We start from the raw sequence: 26,770 nt of genomic DNA on the forward strand, positions 1-26,770 counted from the left end.
ATATCAATAAAAGTTAAAAATATCTATCTGGGTTCCCTGAGGGACAAGCCTGACTGCATAGGGGTTGATGTCAAAAGAATCCCCTCTCCAAGAAAAAGACATCGGGATGGGTATGACCCTCATGCCTCACTGGACAACGACAGGGGGACTGGAGCCATTACAAGGTCCCCTTCAAGTACTGGAGGTCAGGCCTCTATCCCTGCCTTCGCAAGATTAGAATTGCCACAGCCCTTCCTATACTTAGAGAAGGAAGATGTCAGGGGCAGACCTGCTTACATACTGAAGGCCTACAATCAGCCATAGGCCTAAAATCAGCAATAGGCCTGTCATACATGTATACTAACACCTAGTCTTGGGTCTCTGTGGAACAACATTGAAACAGATGGTTATAAGCTATTGTAAACAGGCAGCTTTTGTGGAAATTTACCAGCCTGAGTAGTCATAGACCTTGTAAATAGGTAGCCTTGTCAGACAATACCAACTTAGATAAGGACAAGTGAATCATAGGCAGAGTCATAGCGACCTGCCCCCTGAACCTTCACTCAGCCAATACCGGGTTCTGAAAGATATCTGTATTCCCCCTGAACACCCACACTCCAGTGTCATCCCCTTCCCCACATCCTGCCTATCTGTGTTTATAACCCCTGTGTGAATGAATTACGATTTGATAAAAAATAAATAAATTATTTTAAAAAATAAAATAAAATAAAACCAGGAATGCTTGGAAACACCACAAAAAACCTGAAGTTATTATTTATGATTGAAAATGAAGTAATTAAAATTAGAACATGATATTTATATTGTCATTGTCTGCCCTCTCTCACCTCTATAGTGCTAATCTCTTTTGAATGATTCAGTGACAGAGCATAGAGTTTATTCCAAAGTAAGACAGGACCTTTTCATGAGGTAAGACTAGAGAGAGCCAAGATCCCTTGCCCTAATATTCATTTGAAACATGCCTCATATTAATTTTAAACACTCTAGTGTTAGCATTCTGCCTAAGCTCTGCCCCACAGTTACCTAGCAACAGCCAGGTAGGCCTGACCTACCTGGGTCTGCTTGCCCCCTCCTCACTCTCTTGCCTTGTTGCTCTCACGCTGTCCCCTTACCTCTTTCCCTCTCTCTCCCCACTACCTTCCCCCCTCTCTCTCCAAGTTCTCATGGCCAGCCTCTACTCCTCTACTTCTCTACTCTCTCTTTCTCTGTCTCATAACTTCTCTCCTCATGCCCTTAATAATCTCTACTCTATACTATGCAGTAATGTGGCTGGTCCCTCAGGGGGAAGCAATGCCTGGGCCTACTGAGGCACCCCCTTCCCCCATACCTCACCACACCTCCAGAGAACATATCCTTTCCTCTTTTTATCTTCTTAAAAAATATATCATCTAGTATAGAGAAACCTTCCCTTAAAGTCCATCTTTTTTTTTTTTTTTCTGTGCAGAAGATTGACAACCTCATTTGGATTAATACCTACAAAAGAGATCAATGAGATGTCTTTGTTATTCTTCGGAAAGCTTCTGGCCAGATTGTATTTATAATTTCTTTTTGTGACAGAGTACTTTAGCAAAGCAATTAAGAAAGAGAAGTATTATTTGGAGTCATAGTCTAAATGTACAGTCCATTGTAATGGAGAATAGATGCCAGCAGGAGTTTGAGGCTTTTGGGTCACATTCTATCCACAGACAGGAAGCAGAGAGAGATAGAATCTGGTGCTCCACTTTCTTAGTCCTTCTCATTCAGATTGAGATCTCAGCCCATGGAATGGTGCTCACAGTCAGGCTACGTCTGTTGGGAGCCAAGTCCTAGCAGAAAGCGGCTATCATCTTTGCAGCCATCTCGAGCCATATACCCTGACAAGAGACTTTTTTCAACAGCCCACAACATCTGAGCACACTCTGATAAACATCTTGTTTTTCTCACATATCTTGTTTTGCTGCTTAGTGTCCCCAGCTGCAAGGCACATGTGGTATCCATGGCTACAAGGCTCATGGCAAAGTACCTTCAGCTGTGTTATCCTGCTTGCCCACGAGGGCAAAGCACATGGTAAAGCATATAAATACTCAGGATTTCCTTTCAATAAAGAGAGAGAGACTCTCTCTTTTCTCTCTCTCTCTCTCTCTCAGACCCTCTGTCTTGTCTCCATTCTTCACGTCTCTCACCCCTCCATCTCCACTCTTTCTCTTGCTAGACCCTGACACGCGGACTGGATCAGCAGCTCAGGCCAGGACAAAGTGGCCCCCAAACATGGGACAGAACGGGTCATCACATAAGTCTTCCCTTCTCATTCAAGGTTCTATCGAAAGGCTCTTACACACATGTTCCAAAATTTGTTTCAAATGTGATCCTGAAACCAGTTAACTTGAAAATGAATATTGACCTCCACAATAATCCAACACCTTTATATGCAGTTCAGGATGGACTGTTTCCATGCAGTGCCAGAAACAAGACTCACATCTCATTCTTTTGATCAATACTAAATCCTATAGTTTCAGATCCTATTTTTAAAATAAGCTGTGTGGGGGCATCTATCCTAATGACTTTCAATACTCTGATATTGCCTTAGTAACTTTTCTATTGCTGTGATAAGATACCATGACTGAGGGAACTTATAAAAAGTAGCACTTAAATTGAGGTTTATGGTTTCAGAAAGTTAAAGTCTATGATGGTGGAACAGAGGGATGATAGTAAGAAGAGCTGAGATCTTGTACATCTGGATGCAATTTGGAGGCATAGAGAGACTGGGAATCGCATCAGTCTTTTGAAACTTCAAAGCCTGCTACTCAGTGACATATCTCCTAATCCTTCTCAAAGAGTTCCACCAACTAGGGACCAAGTATTCAAACGTTGGCCTATGGAGGCCATTCTCATTCAAACCATTGCAGGAATCTAACCACCTACCTGACCTTCCAGACTTACATATCTTACTCAGGGAGTTCCTGCATTAAGGACAAAGTGACAGTCAATAATGTCTTAGTTTAGACCTCATGTTAATTTTATCCTGCCTCATAATTATTATTCTACTTTTTGACAAACACAATAAAAGAAAACTAAGCTTTAAAAAAACAAATTCAGTGTTCCTAGAGAAAAAGATTTTCAAGTAAGAGAGAGAAGTGATTATTTACAGAGAATTTCTCCATGACTCACTCCAAATCAAAACAATGCATAGAGTTGAGATCTATATTCATAGTAATACTTGTACTCTGAGTTCTGAGAGTTGAAGTTCCAATCTGGCCTCCTGTGGGTTTTTAGTTAGTTATAAATGACTCTCTCCTACCCCCAAAAGATGTTCCAAAGCAACATGTAAACTGAAGCAAGTGAAGCATTATTTTATAATTCCTTAAATATATAAATACTGAGAGACTACAAAATTTCATTTCTAAGAATTTACCTTGAGAGGATATGATTGACATGAGATGTTGGAGAACCATACATGCTCTTGAAACAAACTTAAAGGCAAAAGCTTTGGCTCCTATCAACCTATAAGCTGGGTTAGGCCACTACTTCCAGATGACAAAGAATGACAAAAACATAAAGAAGTGATTCAACCTATACATTGTATGGGGAAGAACAGTGACTGGTTGTGGGGACCCCATGTGAAGTGGGTTTGGCCTAACTTTACTTGTGTTATAATGTTAATTTTGATCCTCAAAACTATTTACATGAGTGTCTCTGTGTGTAAGATACTGAGGGATCCTGACCCCATTTGGCTATGATTATCAAATAAAAATATCAGCATCTAATGACTAAGCAGGACAGACAGAGGCTGACTTTGGGATTCTTGGGCTTGGGAGAGAGGAGAAGAAAAAAGCAGGATGTCCATGAGAGGGGTGTAAGACCAAATAGGCATGCAAGAATTCAGGTAAGTGGCTCTAGTGGCCACTTCCTGGATTGTGTCTGGGGTAGCAGAGATGAAATATAGATTTTAAAGGATATTAACTCTGGAATACCAGAAAGTAATGTTTGTTAGCCATGGGAAGGATTAGAAATGCCCAACCATTAAGCTAGTCAAGGCATATTAAAATTAACTGGTGTGTGTGTGTGTGTGTGTGTGTTTCATTTGTTAATACAGATAGCTCTTAGATGGGTGTGCAAGTGCAACCTGTCCAGAGCACAGAGCAGGCTAATTCCTGCTATTACCAAGTCTGTCTTTGTGATGTTGACATAAAAATCTCCTTTAAATAAAGGAAGAATTGGGAGAAAGAACAAGAAGTTTGCATAATTAAACAGGTTTAGTTTGAACTCTGTCAGGTTGAAAATTGTCTCTTATTGTTCTTCAAGGTCATCTGAAATTGTTAACCATGTCATTGTCGGAAAGGAGCAATCTACCTCCTAGAAAATAGTGAATTTGATTGACATTCTCAACATCATAGATAATTGTCTTTATATGGGATTAAGGATGGGGTTGGTAGTTTGTCCTCTTGCACATATCTCTTTCTGGAATTCAAAGTGATAGTAAGTTTCGACAATGACTTATCTTTGGACCTTCTGCTTCAAAAGAGATAAAGTTGGTTAGTTAGATAGACATCCTATAATACTTGATAATCATGTTTGTGAATAGTCAAGGACTCTGAGCCAAAATAAAACAGTCAGCTATAAAGAGAAGATTCACTAGGCTTCCTCGTGATTTTCGTCACCTTGTGGACCCAAGTGAGGAGCTAGTGATTTCTAACAGTATAGTTTAAGTGCTTGTTACATATCAAGTTTAAAAAGTGACTGAAAATGAATTTCCACAGTATAGGAGAATATTGAGCTATTAAAAGTAAACCTTCTAGATGGTGGTTTCATATACCTATAACCCCAACACTTGGGAGGTAGAGGTTCCAGGATCAAAAGTTCAAGATGATTCTCAGTGACACAGAGCTTGAGACTTGCCTGAATTACATTAGACACTGTCTCAAAGAACAGCAATAGATAAGTAAGTAAGTAAATAAATAAATAAATAAATAAATCACACTGGTGTTAAGAAACTGAAAGGAATATGTATCTATCTATATCATTCTCCCTTCCCCATTCCCTATTTAGACCAGGATTTTGGGGAAGAAACAATTAATGTACTTGAGTTATTAGAGTCTGTGTCTTGGTACCTTGGACCAAGTTTTTAAATGGCAGAGACTATGAGAGTCATTTCCCACAAACTACCACAATAGCACAAGGCATAAATCAGAGATTTATTCAATGTGGCCCCTTGGGAAGAGGGGAAAAGAGATCTAACAATAATAGTTAAAGACTTTTCAGTATCCTCACATGATGCTTTGCTTTGATTAAGTGAGGGAGAAACACATAGCTATGCCATCTAGGTCAGGTAAAGGTTTAATTATAGACATGGTTGACTCATCAGTACACAGGCTCCAGTCTCTCCTGCAAGCTAGTGAGACATGTTGTTGGAATCAAGTGACAGCTCTCCAGAAGAGACAAATTCCTCCTGTGGCTAGCAAGAGATATCATCCTTCTCTCAGCATGAGTTCTAGGAAAATCCAATTTCTTGGGGACCATTTTTTTTAAATGTCTGATAGTCAAAACCAGGGGATGAATAAATATCTCTTTAGAATGTCGTCATTCCTACTAGATGGCTTACATTGGCATATCAGATTTGGTTGTTCAATGGTGACATGTCTCCAGGGGAGAGTTTAACCCATGAGTAACTGGGGGGGACATGGCCTTCAGAATGCATTCGTGCTTCTATTGTGGATGTTGTTATGCAGACCTGAAGTAATTAGGTATAGTTTATCAACTTGACAAGACTTGTAAGAATTAATTTACACAAACATCAAGATTGATGATGTTCCGAACTTCATTGGTAAGGCCCTGAATTTGTTACTATGGTTATTTGCATAGCAAGATGTACCTATACAATCAGTCCTCCATAGAAACCTTGGACCCTGGCATCCCAGCAGGCTTCCCTAGGCACATATTCTTTACATTAGCTCTGTTACTCTACACCAAGGGAAAGGCAGATATTATTAGAGTATAAAAACGTAAGAGCTCAATAGCTTTCATCTGAATTCTCTAGCCTGTTTTTAATGCATACCCTCTTCTGTTGCTCTTGCCCTAGTGCTGTGATAAACCTTAGCTTAGAATATAACCTGTTCTTCAGTCTTGTAAGTCCATCTAGTGAATAAGACAACAAAGGTATTAGACAGATTCAGCAAAGCGTAAACTATTTGCTCCACTGTAACTTCTGGTCCAGGTAGTTGTTTCACATTGTATTTTCTGTTTTTTACCAAGGTGACTTTTGATATTTTCTGTATTCATATGTTTAACACCATTGCTGGACAACTAAGCTACAAGGCTCATTTGAAAGGCCCAGTCTCTATCTGGAGTTGTGACCTTTGTGCTTTAACACCTCCAGCCGAAGGTGTGTGCTTCAACAGCTCAACAAGCTTACTATAGTGAACCAAACAGTGACATAAACAGTCTGAAGATGTTCATTCTGTATTCAGGAGGTAACACCAGAGAAAGTTCCAGGCTAACAACTGTGAATATGAGTGCTGCCAAGAATGTGGATAACCAGAGGACATGAACAGAAAGAAGGCAGTATGAGGGTGCTGCTGCTGCTGTTGGCTACACTGCTGCTTTTGGCCGTTGGTGTCAATTATGTGGACAGTTATTCGGGAGATGTAATCACAAGTAGTCATTTATAAGTGCACTTTTCCAGTAGCTTCTCTTGGCTAGACATCCAATGATTTCCTTAGCATTTGCTTCTGAATCTGCTAACTTTACTTTTGGCTTTTCCTCTTGGGAAACAATTTTCAGACTGTGAATCATTTGTTGACCCTTTCTAAGTTAGATAGAAATTTCATATACTGGTCTCATATTGTATCACCTAGACCTACATCTGTAATTGAAAGAAGAATTCATTGAAGAGGGTTTTAGGCAGGATGCACTCACAGTGCAGTTTTGCCTTGAGGGGACTTTGAGTTTGAAATCTATGAATCTGACTATTAAATGGTAAAGGTGATTGATAAACATTGTTCTTAAATGTTATTAATACTTTTAAAGACATTAAAAGAGATATAGTAAGGAGAAATGGGTAACATGTCCTACCCTGTGTGTTTTGAAGAACATAAATTCTATTGGAGGTGTTTTGGTAGCCTTTAACATTAGCAGGTGACCGATCATCCTCATTTCAGAAAATTCTAATTTAGTTCTCTGATTGAAAGCACCAGACTCTTGACTTCCAATATATTCTCTCTTTTCTTCAGTTTAAAAATTAACCTGACCATAGTTTATGTCAACTTGACTCAAGTCAAAATCTTCCGAGAGGAAAAAAAAAAAGAAACCTCACTTAAGAAAATATCTCCATAAGATCAAACTATAGACAAGCTGGTAGGGCACTTTCTTGATTAGTGATCAATGACAGAGGGTATAGCTCATTGTGGTTTGTACCATCCCAGGGCTAGTAGTCCTGGATCCTATAAAGAAACAGGCTAACAAGCCATGAGTAACAAGCCAGTATACCGCATCCCTTCATAGCCTCTGCATCACTCCTACAGGTTCCTATCCTGTTTAGCTCCTGTTCAGACTTTCTTTGATAATGAACTGTGATATATAAGTGTAAGTTGAATAAAGTCTCCTCCCACTCCCCTCTACCCTCATCGCCCAATCAACCTGACTGAGTAGTCAGTAAACTGAAGAATACCGGATTAGTCCAATGTCATATGCTAGTAGCAAGACTCTTTCTAAATAGAGCTAGAATTCTAGTTCAGTGTACACAAATATTTTGTGGTGTTCCATGTAAGCCTAGACCGAAAGATATCAATATCTTTCATTCTACATTCTTCAGCTTATACAATTTTGAGTAGCTAAAGAGATTAGATAGTACTAAAAGAAACTGCAATCTTTACAAAGCATTGTAAAGCTGTCTCAACAGAATATTGGAGTAAGAATGTCTTAGGATAACCACTCATTAATCTGTCGTTCACTAAGGTTTGGTGAATTTCAGCATACATTAGGAGTGAGAATAAGCACTTTCTGTAGCATATTAAAAGGTTATATTCCTTCTGTGGACAGCAAAATACTTTAAAAATTGTTCAAGGGCTTATAAAATGGCTCTTGAGGTAAAGACACTTGCTAATAATCCTAGCAACTTGAGTTCGGTTCTATATCCTTAGGCCCTATATCATAGAAGCAGAGAATTGATTGCTACAAAATGTCCTTTGATGTCCACATCACACCATGGCATGGGCTTTTCCTTACATGCATTAATCAATTAATACATTCTACATTTCTCGCTACTGGTCAGTCTTCTCCAAGTGTAGCATACCCTGTTGTCTTGCACAGCATCCTCTTCAGAGTTGCATTATAGAGTAATAATAAGTTCTGTTTTCCATCCATTCACATCATCCAGATGTTCTACAGAGGTCAGAATGAGATGTATATTAAATGATAGGTCTTTCCTCACTATTTGTAAACATTTGGTGACTAAATCCATGCAATATGTTTAGCACACTGCTTGGTGAATAACTTTTCTTCCCTTCCCAACCTCCTCTCTTCATCTTCCTGTGGAAATTTTTTCCTGAGGCAACAACAAAGAAGAACTTCATGACATGAGAGGAAACAGAATTTGAAAAACCTAATTTTGGCTAGAAAAATGATAATTTTATTTACAACATTCTTCAAAATATTCCTTTTCCTTTATCTATCCAATTTTCCAACATACAAGACCTTCTGATCTAAAAAAAATATGATAGGACATAGTCTTGTGAGGAACCTCCAAAACTTGGTATTTTCACTTTGTGAGGTGTTCCTTAATTCAAATCTTTTGTTTGTGTGTTTTGTTTATCGTGTGTGTTGGGGGATACTTGTGCTACAGAACTCATGCAGAGGTTGGAGTACAACTTGTGCAGTTAGTGTTCTTCTTCAAGGATTGAACCTAGGTTGTCAGGCTTGGGAACAAGGGCCTTTAGCTGCTAATGTTGATGGTTAGCTTCAAGAGCTTCACCTGGTTTTGCACTAGGAAGAAGCTGTAGTCACATGATCAAGTTTTCAAACTCCAGACCATTGCAAGTGAACAGTTTTTCCTATCTCCTCTAGAAATGTCCAGGAATTGGCAGGAGGTCTTGAGTACTACAGTTCTATGAAGACTATATGAGAATGAAAGGTAAATTAGATCAAATGGCTGGTGGTCAAATGTGCTTGTCCATATCCCAGAGGAATAAAGACTAGATTAGCAATAATCACCAGCATGCAGAGCTGTCATGTATGCTCTAACAGATGGCATTATTAGCTGTCTTGAAAGACCAGATTTTCCCTTCAATGTCATTGCTGCAACAGTCGTGTGTCAGGCAAACTTATGTTCACTTACCATCAGGGTGCTCCTAGGACTTTGAACCTGAGCAATTCCAGGTGGCTAGTTTCAACCAAGAGAATATGAACAGAGTCATCTGTCATTCCTTGAGAGTGGCAATGAGAAGTCCCACTCTGAGCTGCCAGACTTCTTTCTATTATGGTTATCATTTGGTAATGTTTAAACTGGCAAGCTGGAAGATGAAGTGCTATGGCTTCCTAGGGAAAGTTTTAGAACTGTGAGACCATAGAGTAAATAAGCTATTTTATTAAGGCAAATGTGGAGAATTGAATAGGAATGGCCCCATAGACTCATGCATATGAATGTTTGGCCCATAGGGAGTGCAACTATTAGGAGGTGTGACCTTGTTGAAGGAGGTGTATCACTGTTGAGGTAGGTTTTGTGGAGGCGGGCTTTGAAGTCTCATAAGCTTAAGTGAGGCCTAGTGTGGTAGTCTCCTTCTCCTTCCTGTGGATCAAGATGTAAACTTCTCAGCTCCTTCTCCAGCACCACATATGCCTGTATTCTACCATGTTTCCTGCCATGTTGATAATGGACTGAACCTCTGAAACTGTAAGCCATTCTTAATTAAATGTTTTCCTTTATAAGAGCTGCTGTGGTCATAGTGTCTCTTCACAGCAATAAATAGAAGACAGAAATGGGTACTAGGGATTGGGATATTGCTAGACCAGGTTTTTGTTTGGAGGACAATGGTCCAGAGGATGATTTGAATTGTGAGGGTCTAGCTCAAGATGTTTCAGAGGAGAATTGCTTTGAGGTGGTAATGAGAAGGACCCCTCAAAGTTGGCTGAATAAAATTCTTATATATTTCAGCTTATATGTTCTGCTTCCAACTAATCTGGTAATTTATAAAAGATTTTTTTTTCAGAAACATATGCAGTTATCTTAACTGCATACATCAACTTAAATATGTGACGAAAGAATAAACCATGAGGGCCATTTTAGTATTAATGTTGTAGGATAACTATATTATCTCATAAGGGATAATGTACTTTTGCATCAGGTACATTTGTATTTTAGCTGATCCACTTTTTCTGTGACTTTTCTCATGTATTGTTTTAAACTTTCTTCATTTGTGACAAGGGAGAAGTATCAGTATCTAGCCAGTAAAATTATAGGAAACAATGAAAAAGAACATGTGTGAGGATTTTAATGGACAGTCACCTTACAGAAGCACACAACCAGTTTCTATTGTGTTTATGTCGCCATGGTGGCAGCGCCTTCAAATCCACACAAGCATAATAATTTCACACTAAGTAACTACAGGGCAAATCTCTAAGTTTTGGAATAAATAGAAGATAACTTTAAATGCCTTATAAGGTGACAAAGATGAAATATGAAGACTTAATCTTCTGGATATCGTTGATATCTATGTGCTTCTATTCATCTCTTTTCATAGGAATCAGTGGTCAGCTATTAGCACCTACCTTTCATGCTTGGAAGATTTGTCGGTTGGTGTTTTTGTTTTTTTGTCAAAGAGGCAGCAATTTTTGATAATCTTGTGTAGTAGAATTCTACTTATCTGAAGTGATAAGAAAGTAGAAAATGGCCTAATTATCTTCAAGATAGCGGTTTTTATTTTAAAAACCTATAGGTAACATGCTAGAGTAGGTACAGGCACCATCTTCTATCTCCTGTGTGCCATTTGGTTCACAGTCCCTTGATTGCTATCTTATGGTGAATTTTTCTGTTTATAGCTCTAAAACTGCTGTCTGGGAGACAGTCTTCTATTTCTAATCTTAAGATGGCTGTCTAGTGGCTTTGCTCCCCATGGTTTATCATGCAGCTTGACTGCACATTGGAGAGAAATACAATTAACTAACTATGCACCTGCTCAGTGTACAGTGTTATGAATGTAACTTGAAGTATGATATATATCTCAAGGCTTGTGGTGAAATAGCTTGAGAATAAAGATTTTTTATGATGTCTTGCATTGTAAAAATAAACCTTCAAATACTTTATATAGTTTATTCTCTCTATATCTTTACATATATTTGTATATATGCATATTGTATATGTATCCCACAATAAGGATTTAAAATGAAAGAAGTGTAACTTTAAGTTTTTTAAGTTTAAAGCACATAAGAATAGTGGGACTTTGACTTTAACATTAACTATGGCCACCAATTTCTAGTATATTTCTAATACCTTGCAATTTCTCCCTCCTGTAACGGCACAGTAATTCTTTTCTGCAGATTGCTTGAGCTTCAGATTTTAGCCAAAATGGCTTGGAAATTCTTACACTAGGCTTGCTTTGTAGTACTGATTCTCTTCAGAATCTCAAGTTCTAGGGCCATGGGTCTGCAATTCAAATCTCAGCTTTCATTGTCATGATTTTCAATGATTGACACTGGATCTAGATAAGATCTTATGCTACATTCCAGAAATTTCCAGTAACCATTTAACACATTTCAAATAATAGAAAATGCATCAACTTCTTTATAAATCAGGGAATTTCTGTGTTGTATTAGTATTGATTCATGTACCAACTTTGCCAGAAAACCAATGGGGCTATCTGTAACATTCTTTGATATGTGAAATGGCCTGGGTGGCACCATTACCAATTAAGCTTCTAGCCCTCTTCAGTACAGACAGTAGGCTCTCCACATGGTTATGTTTCTGGAGATTTTTGCCTAGGACTGAATGACATGTATTTCTTGAATGAAGAGAATCTAATTCTCCATTATAAGTAAGATGATCCCAAGTATTTTAAGGAGGTAAAACACTTAGTTGAGTTTGAAGATCAGTTGTTAATGAATAATGAAGATCATAGGTAGCTGAACTCAGTGCGTGACCGTAAAGCAGGCTCCAACTAGATTGAAGCTTTTATTTAGCAGGCACACATGATTGGGTGGAAGATGAAAGAGCTGGTTAACCATCAGAGGAAAGAGAGATAATTCAGATAGGAAACCCAGCTCCCAGGGTTGCATGACTCTAGACATTTTTTTTCCTTTTTGTTTTATTTTTCTTTATAAGGGTGGCCAGGACTATCTCAATAATATTGCTTCCAAAAGAGTATGGTAAGTCCAAATATGCAGAATAAAGTTATATATTATAAAATGCTTAAAAATTTGATAAGTATTAGAAGTGATACAAACTAGCATAGTCCTATTGGAAATTTCAATTGTATCGTAAAGCATAAGGAAGAAATTGTTCCCTCTTTTGTCCAGTTTATCTGTGATCTAAATGCATGGTGGTGTCCTGACATATTTCACCCTGAACACAGTTAATTGACAGTGATTGACTCACATGAAAAGGTCAAAATATCCGAGGGTGGGTGTGAGGGTATGTACAAGTTACCATTCAAGCAGAACAGGTAATTATGAAAAGAATATTTAAAGGCTATAAGTGAACTTTCTGTAATATATTGTGTTGAAACTGTTTTGTTCTTGTCCCTTGATTTAGTCCAGATCATATATAATCAAATAAGCAGAGTAGTTTGAAAGAACAATAGATTTCTAATGAGAAATTATTGGAACTGCAGCATTTCTACACTTTACAGGCAAAAAGAATTAACAATAAATCTTGAATAGAAAAGATAAAACCAAGAGTTATGAGTATCTCATATCACTTTCCCAGAGTTCCATGGGCTTAACTCCTGAATTATCAATTGAATGTCTCATTCTCTCTAAGTACCCCTCCTTCTGCAAGCATGGTGTTCCACCCCTCCTTCTGAAAGCATGGTGTTGCCATCTGAATTCTCTGTTTCAAAAAAAAATAATGTATCATCATGGACTGCAATGAAGATAGAGAGAAACAAAATGGTATTTGTATTCCACCTACAAAATATTTTATATTTCTTTTATTCCCAGTGAAACAAACCAACCACAGTTAATTAAGCACAGCCTGTGCAGACGAGTCAATAGGCATATGCCTGGATAGTGAAAGCATATGGAGCAGATCACAGTCCAGCCAGCTAAAGGCTTCTGAGGAATCATCAATGAGGTTTCTAAGCATGAACAAAAATAAAGCCATTTCACATCTTCAAATCATTTAATGCAGAACAAACCTTTCTCTTCCCCAACTGATTTTTTCTTATTAAAAAAGTTCTAGCACAGAAAGAACATTTGTTTCATATTTTATTGAATTTCATTTATATTAAATTAAAAATATATTTCTGACAGATTCATGTAACAAAAAGGCAGAACAGTTTTCAAATTGTTCAGCTGGGATGATCAGTACGGAATGAGGCAAAGCAGCTTGCGTTCTATACTTGCCTTGTGCACGCACAATTCTTTCCCAAGAGTCAAAAGAGGATCCTTGAGAACTACCTCAAAAAGCCTAATTACATCCATTTAAAATACATTTTCTCCCTCATTCTCAATAACAACAGAAAAGAGGGAAAGAAGGGAAAAGAAGCTGAAGGGTTGGAGGAGAAGAAAGAATCGGGAAATTATACTAAAAATATACCTAACATTAAAAAAGTTAGTATGTGTTAAGTGCATAATCCTTCATAGATAAAATAGAAAAAATGAAAATAACATTTCACCACACACAATTGGCATATCCTATTGTGTAAGCGAGTGCAGAGGTTGGACACATCACAATTGTGCTGAACACAGAATCACAGGTAATGTCAAAATGATAACTTCCAACTGAAAGAGAAACAATCACAAGCCAGTTACTTATATACAAATCAACCCTAAAGACAATTATGTTCCAAATAAAGATGTTCATCAAAGAAAAAATCAAAGCAACACTATCCTTATTTACAAATGCAGCTAGCCATGTCTTTAACAAGCTATAAAAATACTATTCACATTTTCAAACATACAGTAGTATTTTTTGTTTGTTTGTTTCAAAAAAGGCAGCTAACTTTGAATGCTGGGATTTAAATGAAACACAGATGGCTTACCAGCAAGTCATTTTTTTTTAATACAGCCCTGTCCTTTGATGACTCTTCAGAGGAAAGGAAAAAGGGCTTGTTTTCTGTTTATATGTCAAGAAAATAAGGAAACAAACACAACTCTGCCTTTTCTGCAAATTGTCTCCTTTTATCACCCAAAGTGATCTTAGTCAACTACTGTGAGGCCTGCACGAGATGAATTTTTTAAAACTTTAATGTGACCTAGTCTCGGATTAACCTCATTTACGTTTCATCTTGATCTAATGATACTCATCGAGAAATGATCAAGCAGCCAGAGCATGTGGAGGCACACTCTTGGTGTGCAGCGATGAAGGCCTTGGTGCTCACACATGAGATGTACACAAGCCAGCCAGGAAGGTGTGCATTCAAAGTTAGCTGCCTCTTACACAGAAGCTCAGTTTAATAGTCGACCCATTTAACAGCAGTACCAGTTTATGCTACATATTTCAAAGTACCTTACTTGAAAAGAACGGCTTACCTATATCTACAGTTAGAAAATAACTTTCATAGCTGATTACCGGAGTAATTCCATAAGGGTTCTTGGAGTGCTTCGGTAGCTGTTTCCTCACTCCCCACTCCCAGCCCCTGAGAGATCCAGAACTATACAGGGAGATGACTCTCACATTAAGGAAAATGACCCAACCACTCCATTAACTGAAAAACACTGGAAATGATATTTGAACATCAGGTTTCTGTCAATAGAGAGGGAATGTGATTTGCTTTTCTTCAAAAGGGCTACAGGCCTGGGGAAAACAGCAACATATCAGGACTAAAAATAGCAGTAAAGACAAAGTTAAAGGACAAATTTGACTATTGCCTACAGATGCAAAAGCTTGTTTTCTTGTACTTGTATATCTTTACAAATATAAACACTTTTAGTGATGTGGGGAAAAACACACAAAAGTATTAAAAGAAAGATTTCCTCCTAAAGTAGAGAAAGAGTAGATAAGAGTTCTGTCAGTCAACATGGACTTTCATTACAGTGAAACGGCGCTTATTATAAATTTGTTAGAGAGATGAATGTTCCAACAAAAGTCACAGGAAGTTTTCATAGGTGAATTGCCTCTACCGTCATGATAATAAAATTCTTCATTTGGAAAAAAACAACCAAAAACTCTAGCAGCTGTAAAATATTTATATCAGGAATAAAATAAGGTGATCAAAGTAAATAAGTTAGTTGTCAGCAATAACTTAGTTTTATATATATACATAAAAACTATACATACACATATATAGTTTTCATGGAAAGATTAATGTAAGATCTAGAAGTGTATGTACGTATGTGAGTCTTGAGATTCATTACAGAGCTAACTAATCTTAAAATCCTACAGAGAAGCCCACAATGATAGAATCAATAGTCATGGAAAAACAATTTTAATATCCTAAATAATTCTTTTGTCCTGTCTTTTGTTTGAGAAGCAATTTAAACATCTTCTAGAGTGGCTGAATATTTTAATGGAAAAAAAATCAGGCATTTGAAGGCAAAGGTTAGGCCAGTGTTTCAGAAGGTGATGTGGTCCTTCAGAGATCCACGATGGCTTAAGAAAGCGATAGCCCAGGAATGCCAATTTGAACTTGTGACAAAAAAAAAAATGGGGAAGGCATTGTGAGAGTTAGGAATGGGAGAGGAAAGATGCCATTTTGTCACAAATTACTTTTTGTGACAAGGTGATCATTTACTTGCAAAGTTGGCTTCTAAGAAATTTCTTTACAGGGAAGACATGTGAATGTTCCCTTGAAATTGGGGCTTATATCATCTTTACAGCCTGTGACACTAGAAGCATTTTCCTGTGCCCAAACAATCTCTTGGCCAAGGAGTGAGGTGAGACTTTTGTCTCCTGGCTAAATCATTGGGACTTGAATAGAGCATCTGAAATTCTTACCATTTTATAGAATTTTATTTAATGAAGGAACAAAGCAGTCTCTGGTGTTGGAAGGTTTTATATATACAAACACAAGGGCATCTGGTCTGATACAGTGCTCTCATCTTCATGTTCACAACCGCAGAGAGAACACCTTCAAAGGCATCTCTTGGATTAGAAAAAAATGTGTCGATCCAGAAATCATAAACGCTGGCCTCATCTTAGAGTCAACAAGAAGGTCTCAACTGTCAAAGATTGTCTAAAATCATGTCTGATTCACATTCATATTCCTATGTCATTTGGTCTTGAACAGATAGATGGCTAGCAGGAGATGATAGCCTGCCTTTTTGTGTCTACATGGGTATAAGACTGTCCGTCAGACACAGAGAGGCACAACCAGATTTTCTGCCCATGCAATATGCAGTAGAAATTGGTTTGTCTGGCTTTTCAACTGCTCATAGATCTGCTCCTGGATTTCCTATTTGGCCCATAACAAATAACCAGTTAAAAACTAGAGTCCAAAAGAACACCAATTGAAAAATTTAAAGTTCTTGCTTTAGCATCTATTTATGAGTAATAATAATAATAATAAAAGGGGTAATGGGCTCCATTTTGGTTATATCAGCAAGGTAGTAGGAAAAGAAAAGATACTTCATAAATTAAATAGCTTACTTGCTTTCTAAATTACTGAGTTAAACACTCATTTTTTTTTTGCAAAAGACAATAGAACCTTTTTCATTTCCATTATTCATTTTAAAGATCTCTTAAATTCTCCTGTGGTTTATTTGCCTGTTAGACCCTTCAATGTGATGTCTGCAAACCAGAATCCTCATATATAGCATCTCTTTATACTTATTAAATTAAAGTGTAATGAAGGAATAAGAGAACATGAGAAAAACCAACTGGAGTGCTTTAAAGCAAGTTTTTACAATTGAAGCCTCACTATACCTACGATCTGTTAACTACAGCCAACAACCATTTTAAATGGGCAACTTATTTTTATTTACTGTGAAAGATCCATCCTACATTTTCAAAGCCTGAATTTTATTTTGTTATTGTGACTAGTTTTATAATTTGGTTTGCGTATTACTATTGAAAGCATTTAACATCTGATAACCTAGCTAATTCTATGTTGTAATAGCATTGTCGTGCTTGTGTCCAGTTGTACACATGCTTTTGTGGTCACCATTTTTATTCCCTTATGAACTACATGTACTAGTTAAATAATCAACAATTACAGATGGACAATGACTTCTAGCTTTTAAAGAAAGGTTAAGCCTGTTCAAGAGAATCTTGTATTTACAACGTTCTGTGTCAAGCACAGGCATAAACACTTTTGCTTACTCTTTCTTGTTTTGACACTTCAGGAGTACACTAATTATCCCACTAACTTCATCTATTCATGGAGTCTCATATCTCCCTACTAACTTTTCTCCACCGTTGACAATATGTGTCATTCTCTAAAAGTATAGAACATGACAGTGTCTCACTTAAAAGTCCCATTTTTTTCTTTCAAGATAGAGCCTGTCAGCCATCCTTCCTGACCTATGAAAAGCAGACTGTTACTTAGTAAGACTTTCATCCTTAGTTTTATGTTTTTAATAGTATGCAATTTGCATTATTTTTACACTGTTGCAAGAATGCGTCTAGAGAGAGTAAACTATATCCTAATCTGTGCTACTAATGTAATTTAAGAAAACTAGGAATAGTTTTGTTATTAACCTTGCTTGAGTAGCAGCAGCTTGGTGGCTCTGGACTTCCATTGACTTAGAGGACATCTTTTCTCATTTGCTCAAGAGTGGTTTCTTTAAGTGGCTATTCCACTGAAAAAAAATTTATCCCTGAAAATAGGATTTTCCATGATAAACTTGATCCTTACAATTTGATAATTTAAAAAACATAGTAAGCTCAATTTTAACATTAATTTTAGTCAGTTTTACAAACAGATTCTGGTGCTGCTCAGTCTTGGAACCTGATATTCCACAGCAATCTGTAGTCTTTAATTAGTGTCTTACAATTTTATTTTACTGGGTTAAGCAAGTTATTCTCTTGAGCAAATGAATGTACATCCTCCCTGATTCCTGCTTGTTGTTTGTCCCTCTAATACACTCTTGAATAATTCCCCCCTCCCAGAACTTAGGGCCTAGATAGTCAAATCTAAATAAACATGAAATACCAAAACAACTGAAATCAAGTTATATTAAAAAGTTATAAAAAGGAATGATAAAAATGGCACCTGGTGTCACTCTCAATTACACCTGCATCTGTCTCTAGGGGAAGATGGGTGGAACTGTGAATCCTGTGCTTTTAAGGAAGAAAAAGACAACCCTCATTGACTACCTTTACATTGCATTAACAGCTAAGAGATTATCCTGTTTTATTTACTAATGAAATGATTTTGCTTTCTTTATCTCACTAGAAGCCACACAAACATTTTAAATGAAGAGAAAAAGTCCTTATAGCATTCCAAAGATGCTGACAGTATACATTTATTTACTAACAAAGGCTTACTTTAACTCTTCATAGGAAATAGGTACTTATATAAGGTCCCTTGTCCTTGAGGATGCTTCTGAATTGGGTTGGGGAGCTTTGGGCTTTAAGGCTGTAGCCTCTGGATCATTCTGCATCTGGTAAATTTCTCTAGACAGGATCTCACAGACCCCTCTGCTGTCTCCACCTTTCACTTTCAGTTTGCTTCTCTTCTCTTCCCTGAAGAGGAGGACAAACCGACATTTTCAAGGAGTTTGACCTCGTTTCATGGTAGCATTCCAGATATGTCAGTTTACCAGTGATGTAATGTTTATGTGGTCCAGCTTGTGTCTGGCTAAGAGCACAGAAGTGATTATATTTGTCATCTTCAGTAGTTTGAAAGATGTTTAAATTACATCCCAATGACTTCTCAGAACTTTTACAAAAAGTTCTATGAAGCTATTCACAAAATAGCTAATATAATCTGATTCCTTGGACTCACGGAGAAATAAAAATGTCACACAGCAAATAAATCTAGACTGTTAAAATTTAAGTCAAGGATGGTTTCATTTATCTGAACACCCCCAACCCCCACATACTTTCAGTAGATTTTAAATATCAATTGAATAAATCTGGATTTGGATGCATGGGTTTACCTTTTCAAAATAGGTAGAAACATAAACTTAAAATTTTCTCCCTTGAGTACTCTCTGTTTTACCAAGATTTTTAATCTACTTGATTATTTTTGGCAAGTGAATCTAATGTTCTTTCAAAACTTTAACAATAGAAAGAAATGTTTAAAAACCTAAATGACTTGAAGAAAAATTTTGTAGAAAAGAGAGATGTATTGTTTCCTTATTTCCTAGAGATTCATTTGTCATTATCCCCACCACTAATCTTAACACTATAGGAGTCCTTTCAAAATTAAACCTAACAGAGGGATCTACAACCTGGATAGTATGGTAGTATATGAAGAGAGAGTCATTACATAAATTATTAAAAGATTAATATATTGGATAATAAAATAATTGCATGAGAAGGGTTTTCATGTTTATTTACAACTTTTAACTCAAGTGTGGACCTATTCATAATGTTGATGGTTTACTTTTAATTATAGCAACATAGGTGTGAAGAGTTAAGTCACCTACTATTCAATACGAACAGAATCTCAGACTAGAAACTCCATGGAATTCAAGCCAGTCCTTCACTTGCATTCCTTCACACAGAGAGTACAAACTTAACATACTTCCTTACACAGCAAATGTCACATCATATGAAGTTAATGTGCTGGCCCTCTCACCACAATCCCTGGGTACTGTTCCAAAGTCCTAATCGGCTTGGTTTGATATTTCCACAGTCTGTCTTTATCTTAGATCCTTTTTCTTTAAAAAAGAAGTACTTAAATTAGTTAATTTGCTGGTTGCTTCCATATTGCTTCATTCAAAACATCCAAAAGTAGTGGAGTTCAGAAAAAGAACAAATAAAATTATAGCTTAAGTGCAAACTACATTTCTGAGTACCTTCCATGTAGACGTACCCAATCCAGTGTTTATTCTGCTGCATGGATCCCCCATGGGACCACCCCTGAAAATATCAGTAGTTTTATGAACCACACAGAACTGTTTCTTAGCATCCCTTCTACTCTTAAGATTCCTGCTGCTAGTAATTGATGATCATTTGGGGGAGAATAAAATGGTAAAGAATGAAAAGAAAGGGAAGACAGTAGTGTGAAACATGAGCTCTAGATTGGATACTATTTTTACTAGTATCTTAAGTTCCTCTTCTAGTTTTAATGACTGAATGATTTAAAACAACAATCTCTACATCATTTAATATTTTTTGAACTCTGTCAAGAGGATTTTATGTAAATATCTTTACAACTAGAGACTGCAGCCAAAATAGGGGAGCAACTGATATAAAGGAATAGGACAAAGCAAACCAAAATTGAAAAAAAAAACACAGAGATGCATTCCAAGCATAATTACTAGTTATAACTATAATGGAGATTTAAAAATTACAAAAGTTGGTTGGACATTCTTACTTGCCAAGAAAGAAACTATTAGAGAAAGAAATTGGCTTCTCAATCTCAGTTACTATCAAATGGCATCCAAATGCTTATCCTTTTGTTCTAATGGAAGCCTTAGTATGATTTCAGGGATGCACAAGACTATGGCTACTGATGGGAACAGTGTCTGGGTTTTCGATCACCAGCATCGATAGATTAAAGGGATGTGGGGACGGGGGGAAGGGGGGAGAGAGTGTGTGCAAAGAGAAGAAAGATGGGGCTCCTTGACAGCAGGCAGTACTACCTTATACTTCCTAGACCTCCTCTAGCTCTGACAGACACTCTGTTAACCAACCCATATGAAGAAACGAAGAAACAGTGTGTGTCCCCCGTCTTTCTCTTTCAGTCTTTCCTTCTAATATTCAAGTTAGGTAAGCACAGAACTATCATTGCGTCTCTACAGCTTCCACTTGGAAGTGTCAAAACTACTGGCCTTGGGAGAAGGAAGACCACCAGAGAAAGAGGAGGGGGAAGGGAAATGGAGGGAGCGTGTGTTTCTCCACCTAACACTCTAGCTGAGCTCACACCACAGTATTCCGGTGTCTGTAGGGCGGTGGGGGCAGCATAGTGCCTGGCTTCATGGAGAACTCCGAGAGGTACTCAGGATTCTCTGCCACAATAGGGCGGATCCGTCCATTCTGTTTATAAAAATATTTTGTGCTGTATTCCTGCAGGTAGTCTGGGTGCTGAAGGGTGCTCCGGGGTGGCAGGCTGTGGTTCCAGTAGTCGGGGTTGTCAAATGCTTTCTTGGCTTTCTCTGGCACAGACAGTACGCTGTTTTTCATGTACTCTGCATTTCCCACGGCATTGGCGAAGGTGTTGAGGTAAAGAGGCTCATTCACGTATTCATCCTCCGCCTTGGGTGGACCGCTGGAAGCGCTGTGATACTCTGGGTTATCTAAAGCTTGAAGGTCTCCATTCTTCCTCCGGGACACAAAAGGGTTCTCTTCCACAGGATTCAGATATTCTGAAATAATACAAAGATACTACTTTCAGAAATCATTAATCAGACTGAAATTAAATGCAATGATTCGTTTCTTTAGATCAAGAGAGCCACGAATACGTTTTCATAAATTCTCAAACAAAACAAAACAAACAAAGCAAAGCAAAACAAAACAAAAACCTGAAGATTGTATAGGCATGCGGAAAAAAGGGTAGGCTCAAACGAAACAAAATAGTGGCAGAAAAATTAACAAATTAAGGAAGTACAAGGCCAAAGGACAGAGTCCCTATCTTTTAAAATGTTCTTTTCTTCTAAATGCACGCAAATGCTTTCTTTTATTGAGGTTGTCAGGATTGAATACCCGTTTTGCCGCTGGAGAAAGTGGTTAAGTGCCTGCAGATTTTACAAAGGGCCCAAGTTTAGTTCCCAGGATCCATACTAGGCCACTGACAACCTGTAACTCTAGCTCCAGGGTATCTGATGCCCTCTTCTGGCCTCCATGAGTACCAGCACACATGTGACATAAACACAGATAAGAACACAAAGAGAGACACACCAATGCACAAACATAAGCACACATACATATAAAAACAAACTAAAAAGTTTCCAAAACACCCTCTATACAGAAATTTTCATTTATGTCTCTATCTATCTATCTATCTATCATCTATCTATCTATCTATCTATCTATCATCATCTATCTATCATCTATCTATCATCTATCTATCTATCTATCTATCTATCTATCTATCTATCATCATCATCTATCTATCATCTATCTATCTATCTAACTATCATCTATCTATCATCATCTATCTATCATCTATCTATCTATCTATCTATCATCATCTATCTATCTATCTATCATCTATCTATCTATCATCATCTATCTATCATCTATCTATCTATCTATCTATCATCATCTATCTATCTATCTATCATCTATCTATCTATCTATCATCTATCTATCTATCATCATCATCTATCTATCTATCTATCTATCATCTATCTATCTATCTATCTATCTATCATCTATCTATCTATCATCTATCTATCTATCTATCTATCTATCTATCATCTATCTATCTATCTATCTATCTACCGTCTATTCAATCTATCATCTATCTATGTATAATCTACCATCTATTCTGGACTATATTCATCAAAACCCTCATTATATGATGTTAGGTCATTTAGGGATCAGTAGCTTGTGTTTTATAAACAGTGAACAAAGTCATATAAAGATAATATCCTAGGATTTCACAGTCTTTTAAAAAAAGATTTATTTATTTATTATATACATAGTGTTCTCTCTATATATATACATATATCAGAAAAGGGCACCAGATCTCATTACAGATGGTTTGGAGACACCAGGTGGTTGCTGGGAATTGAACTCTGGACCTCTGGAAGAGCAGTCATCTTAATATATAGCTTCTAATGATACTGACAGACATCATTATAATCTCTACTTTTAGTAACAACTATTCCTCTTCTCCATTTGTGGTACTGATAGCTTAGAAGGAAAGAGAATTTTTTCATTTGATTTTAAAACTGAAATGTTATTTAACCTGGGTGTTTAACCTTTCTATGTTTATTAATTCACAAACTAACAAACTATCTTCAAGATTGTGGTTTGTGTAAGTATATACAGAAACAAATTTTATTTTTAAAGCATCAGACACAAAAATCACAATTTTCTGTGACAAACTTAGTTTTTTTTTCTTTTTCGTTTTAATACTGGGGTCTAAGATCTAAGTTCTCCTCTGTGCTAAGAAAGCAGTCTACAAGGATTCACACCTCTCACTCTAAGCTAAGTGAGTGAAATTGCATGTTTTAAATAAATCAACTCTTTTATCATTGGCATCAAAAGCTTTGGTCCTTTGCCAGTAACACCTGGCTTTCCAACCTCCATGGTAACTTCAACATAGCAGTGGTTCTGAGGCCCTATAATATTATAGCTCACTCAACTATTGCAATTAAGATGGACTAGGTTGTCATTTCTCAGGCTTCTTTGTCTTATACATCGCTTGAGGATTTTGTTAAAAATCTGATTTCTTGTTCAGGTGAAGCCTGGAATTAACACTATTTAAAGAAGTATTTAGGCACATAGTTGCCACATATTCCGGAAACTATTCTGTAGTTGTAGAGCCTTTTCTATTATAGATCTGAAATGTCACCATTCTTGCTGGCTGAAGTTTGGTTTCTACACCCTGCTTGTTTGGTGGTGGTGATCATTGAATGCAGTCACTTCAGAACATTCAGCTCGTACCTTGTTTGGGCTTGTCATGCATAGGAGTCATGTAGCCTTCTTCATCCAGTTCTCCTCGAGGGTTCCGTTCTGGGACAAACACTGTGGGATCGGCACTATACCTCTGAGTGCTACTGTCCTCTTGGACATGGGGTGCCACTGGCTTCCGTAGGGTACCATTACAGCAGGACTCATCGAACATCTCAGCTGTTGCACCCTGAGCGACTGGAGCCTCTGGTATAGTGCTGGTTGTGGCTCTGTAGGGCATGGGCATTCCTTGTTGTGTAGCAAAGCCCCCATCCTGGTACACAAACTGATTCTGTTAAAATAGTAGAAACACATTGGGAGAATCAGCTGGCAGTAAAAACTGTAAAAGAAATGTGAATGTTATTAGGTAAAAAGGTACCAAACACATTGTCTTGCAAATTTAGTAATTAATTATTTTTTTTCCTAGGGCCTAATGAAGTTGAAGTCAATACTAGAAACATTTGAAATTCTGTTATTTTTTTTCTGTGCATGTATGTATGAGTGCAGCTATACATGCATATGAACATCAGAGGTCAATGCTGTTTTTTTTTTTTCTTTATACCACTGGTTCTCAACCTTAATACAGTCTCTCATGTTATGCGACACCTAACCATAAACTTATTTCTTTGCTACTTCTTAGCTGTAATTTTGCTACAAAAGGGTCAGGATGCACAGGTTGCAAACCACTGCGTTGAAGCCTTCTACCTCAATTCTTGAGACAGTTTCTCACTGTACCCGGAGCTCATCTATTTGCCTAGACTGGTTGGTCAGCAAGCCATAGGGATCTTCTGTCTGCAACTTCCCAGTGCTGATACTGCAATTTCTAGCTCTTTGTGTCCTGACTTCTTTTTCTTAATAGGTCAAAATTATGGAGAAATAGTTTGAAATTTTAATTTTTAAAATCACCAAGTAACTAGAGTATAATCTAATAAAAAAGATTGTGTATTGTTTTTCTAAAGTTGCCTAATTTTGTTACAAAAACTCAAAGTAAAACATTACAACAAATGGTCTTAATTGCAGAAGTACAGTGAAATGCTATGCACAATGGTATGCCAATGTTACCCTCTTGTCTGTGGTTACTATGACTTTGTGTGTCCAGTCCCTACCAAAAAGACAGGCCTTGAAACTCAGACTTTGCAGCACATGACCTGTAGTCATGAGACTGAAGATAACATCTTCATGTAGAATAATCATCCATGAGCTGAGTGAAGTTTTCCAATAATTATTGAAAGTGCCTATTGATGTCTGGTATCTTAGCTTCAGTTATCACCTGAGATCAGACATCTACACAGGCAGCTTCAGCTAGTTCTTGACTCACTGTTGGCAAAGGCAAAAATGAGGAAATTATGGGAAGACAAAAGAAGAAACGTGGTTAAGAGAGAAGACCAAAACTCCTAAAAGATGAAGGCCAATTGTGAAATACTTACTCCCGACATGGGGGTGTAGGCAGGAGGAGGGCTGTGTCCAATTTCACTCTAATAGGAAAGAAAAATGGAATGATGGATATAATAAGAGGCAACATGGATGAAAAATTAAAATAAAGAAAAGAGAAAGAAAAGATACGATTTGCATGAGCCAAAGGGGAAAGCGCACAACAGTGATTTTTTTTCCTAAATAGTCAAACTGTGTTCATTCTTACTACAAGTAAGCAAATTTAAAAACCAATTCTACCTCCAAAGAAAGTCACATTGGAAAAATTAAATTTTTACTGATTTAAAAAAATAAGAATGACATGGAAATCTTCTTTTTTTTTTTTTTTTCAGAGTAATCCAGCCTTCTAGACTGGGGCCGGCAGGGGGAGCGAGTAATGATGAAATTATGTCGTAAAATAAAGGATAATTTTTTCACATATCAAAAGACCAAAACAGCTCCCTGCCATTTAGATCGTCACAAGGTTCTAATTTGTGACCTTACAAGAAATGAAAAAGAGGAGGGCAGAGATAAGAAGGAGATAGAAGGTAGATTCCAATTTGTCTGAAAAAGTGTTTTTAATCCAGCTACATTTATTTTCACCATGTAAATGAAGGCCACTCAGTCTCTGCTTAGAAACAAACCACATAGTATTTTATCTCCCATCTTACTTTTTATAAAGTAAGGAACAGAGGAAAACTTTAAAAAATAATTCTTGACTACTGGAAATATACATTCTATTCCTTTTATGTAGGCAGACTTATAACCAGTGTTGGCTTAAAAAAAATCTATATTTTTATAGCTTTATACTCTGTCCTTCAGGCTATATAAAAGTGGAGGCAAAATACGACAAAATGTTAAGGACAATGTTGCTTAGAAAGAGAAAGAAATGTCTGTTCCTTAATATGGAAATATACTCATATATATTCACTCATTATTAAACACACTGAGAACTGCCTTCTCTGGGAGAATTTCTCTTCTTTTGTGGTACTGAGCATAATGAATAAAGCTGCCTTTATGATCCAGCTCTCTATATCTGATCCTAACCAAACAGAGATAACTAAAAATGCCTTCCAGCCACTATGCCATTCATATAAAATATCTAAGCTAAATATCCTCTAACATCAATGTTCCTACAACTTAGAGGTTCATAAAGCAATCTTAGGAGATTGTTTCTATGAATGATAATTATTTAATGTAAATCAATAGCAATTGAATAATACAATTTCACTTAAGTAATGTTGCTTGTGAGACTGATCAAAGAATAAATCTTATATAATAAATTTACAATGCATTTCACCCTATAGTTAAGACAGCATGGAGAATAAAGAGCTATTTCCTTCTCCAACCAAACACAGGAGCGAGTGAGGCTGTGCGTGAGTCTATCTTATTTCACTTAGGATAAAATCACTAGGTCCATCTATGTCTTTGCAAATGACAATCTCTTACCTATTTTTCTATTCAAGTAGCATCTGATTATGTATACACACCATACGTTCTTGCTTCATTCAGCAATGTATGTTATTTTCATAGATATATTTAACATTTGATGGACAGGAGTTGTTACTG

General features: G+C 37.0%; 1 protein-coding gene across 2 annotated transcripts in view; it reads right to left on the reverse strand.

Annotated features, from left to right (window-relative positions):
* Positions 1-13,373: 13,373 nt before the first annotated feature.
* Positions 13,374-26,770, reverse strand: part of Erbb4 (erb-b2 receptor tyrosine kinase 4) — a 983,956-nt gene continuing 970,559 nt past the window's right edge. The window contains exons 26-28 of one of the 2 annotated variants that reach the window (XM_028765622.1): positions 25,219-25,266; positions 23,786-24,083; positions 20,995-21,537 (exon numbers count right to left, since the gene is read on the reverse strand). In XM_028765622.1, coding sequence (XP_028621455.1) covers positions 21,092-21,537; positions 23,786-24,083; positions 25,219-25,266 — 792 coding nt within the window. In that variant the 3' untranslated portion in view covers positions 20,995-21,091. Of the gene's footprint in view, positions 21,538-23,785; positions 24,084-25,218; positions 25,267-26,770 lie in introns of both variants that reach the window. The other variant, XM_028765623.1, reaches the window with a different exon arrangement.

Source organism: Grammomys surdaster, unplaced genomic scaffold, assembly GCF_004785775.1.
Source record: "Grammomys surdaster isolate TR1022 unplaced genomic scaffold, NIH_TR_1.0 165, whole genome shotgun sequence".
In the NCBI taxonomy this organism is placed as follows: Eukaryota; Metazoa; Chordata; class Mammalia; order Rodentia; family Muridae; genus Grammomys; species Grammomys surdaster.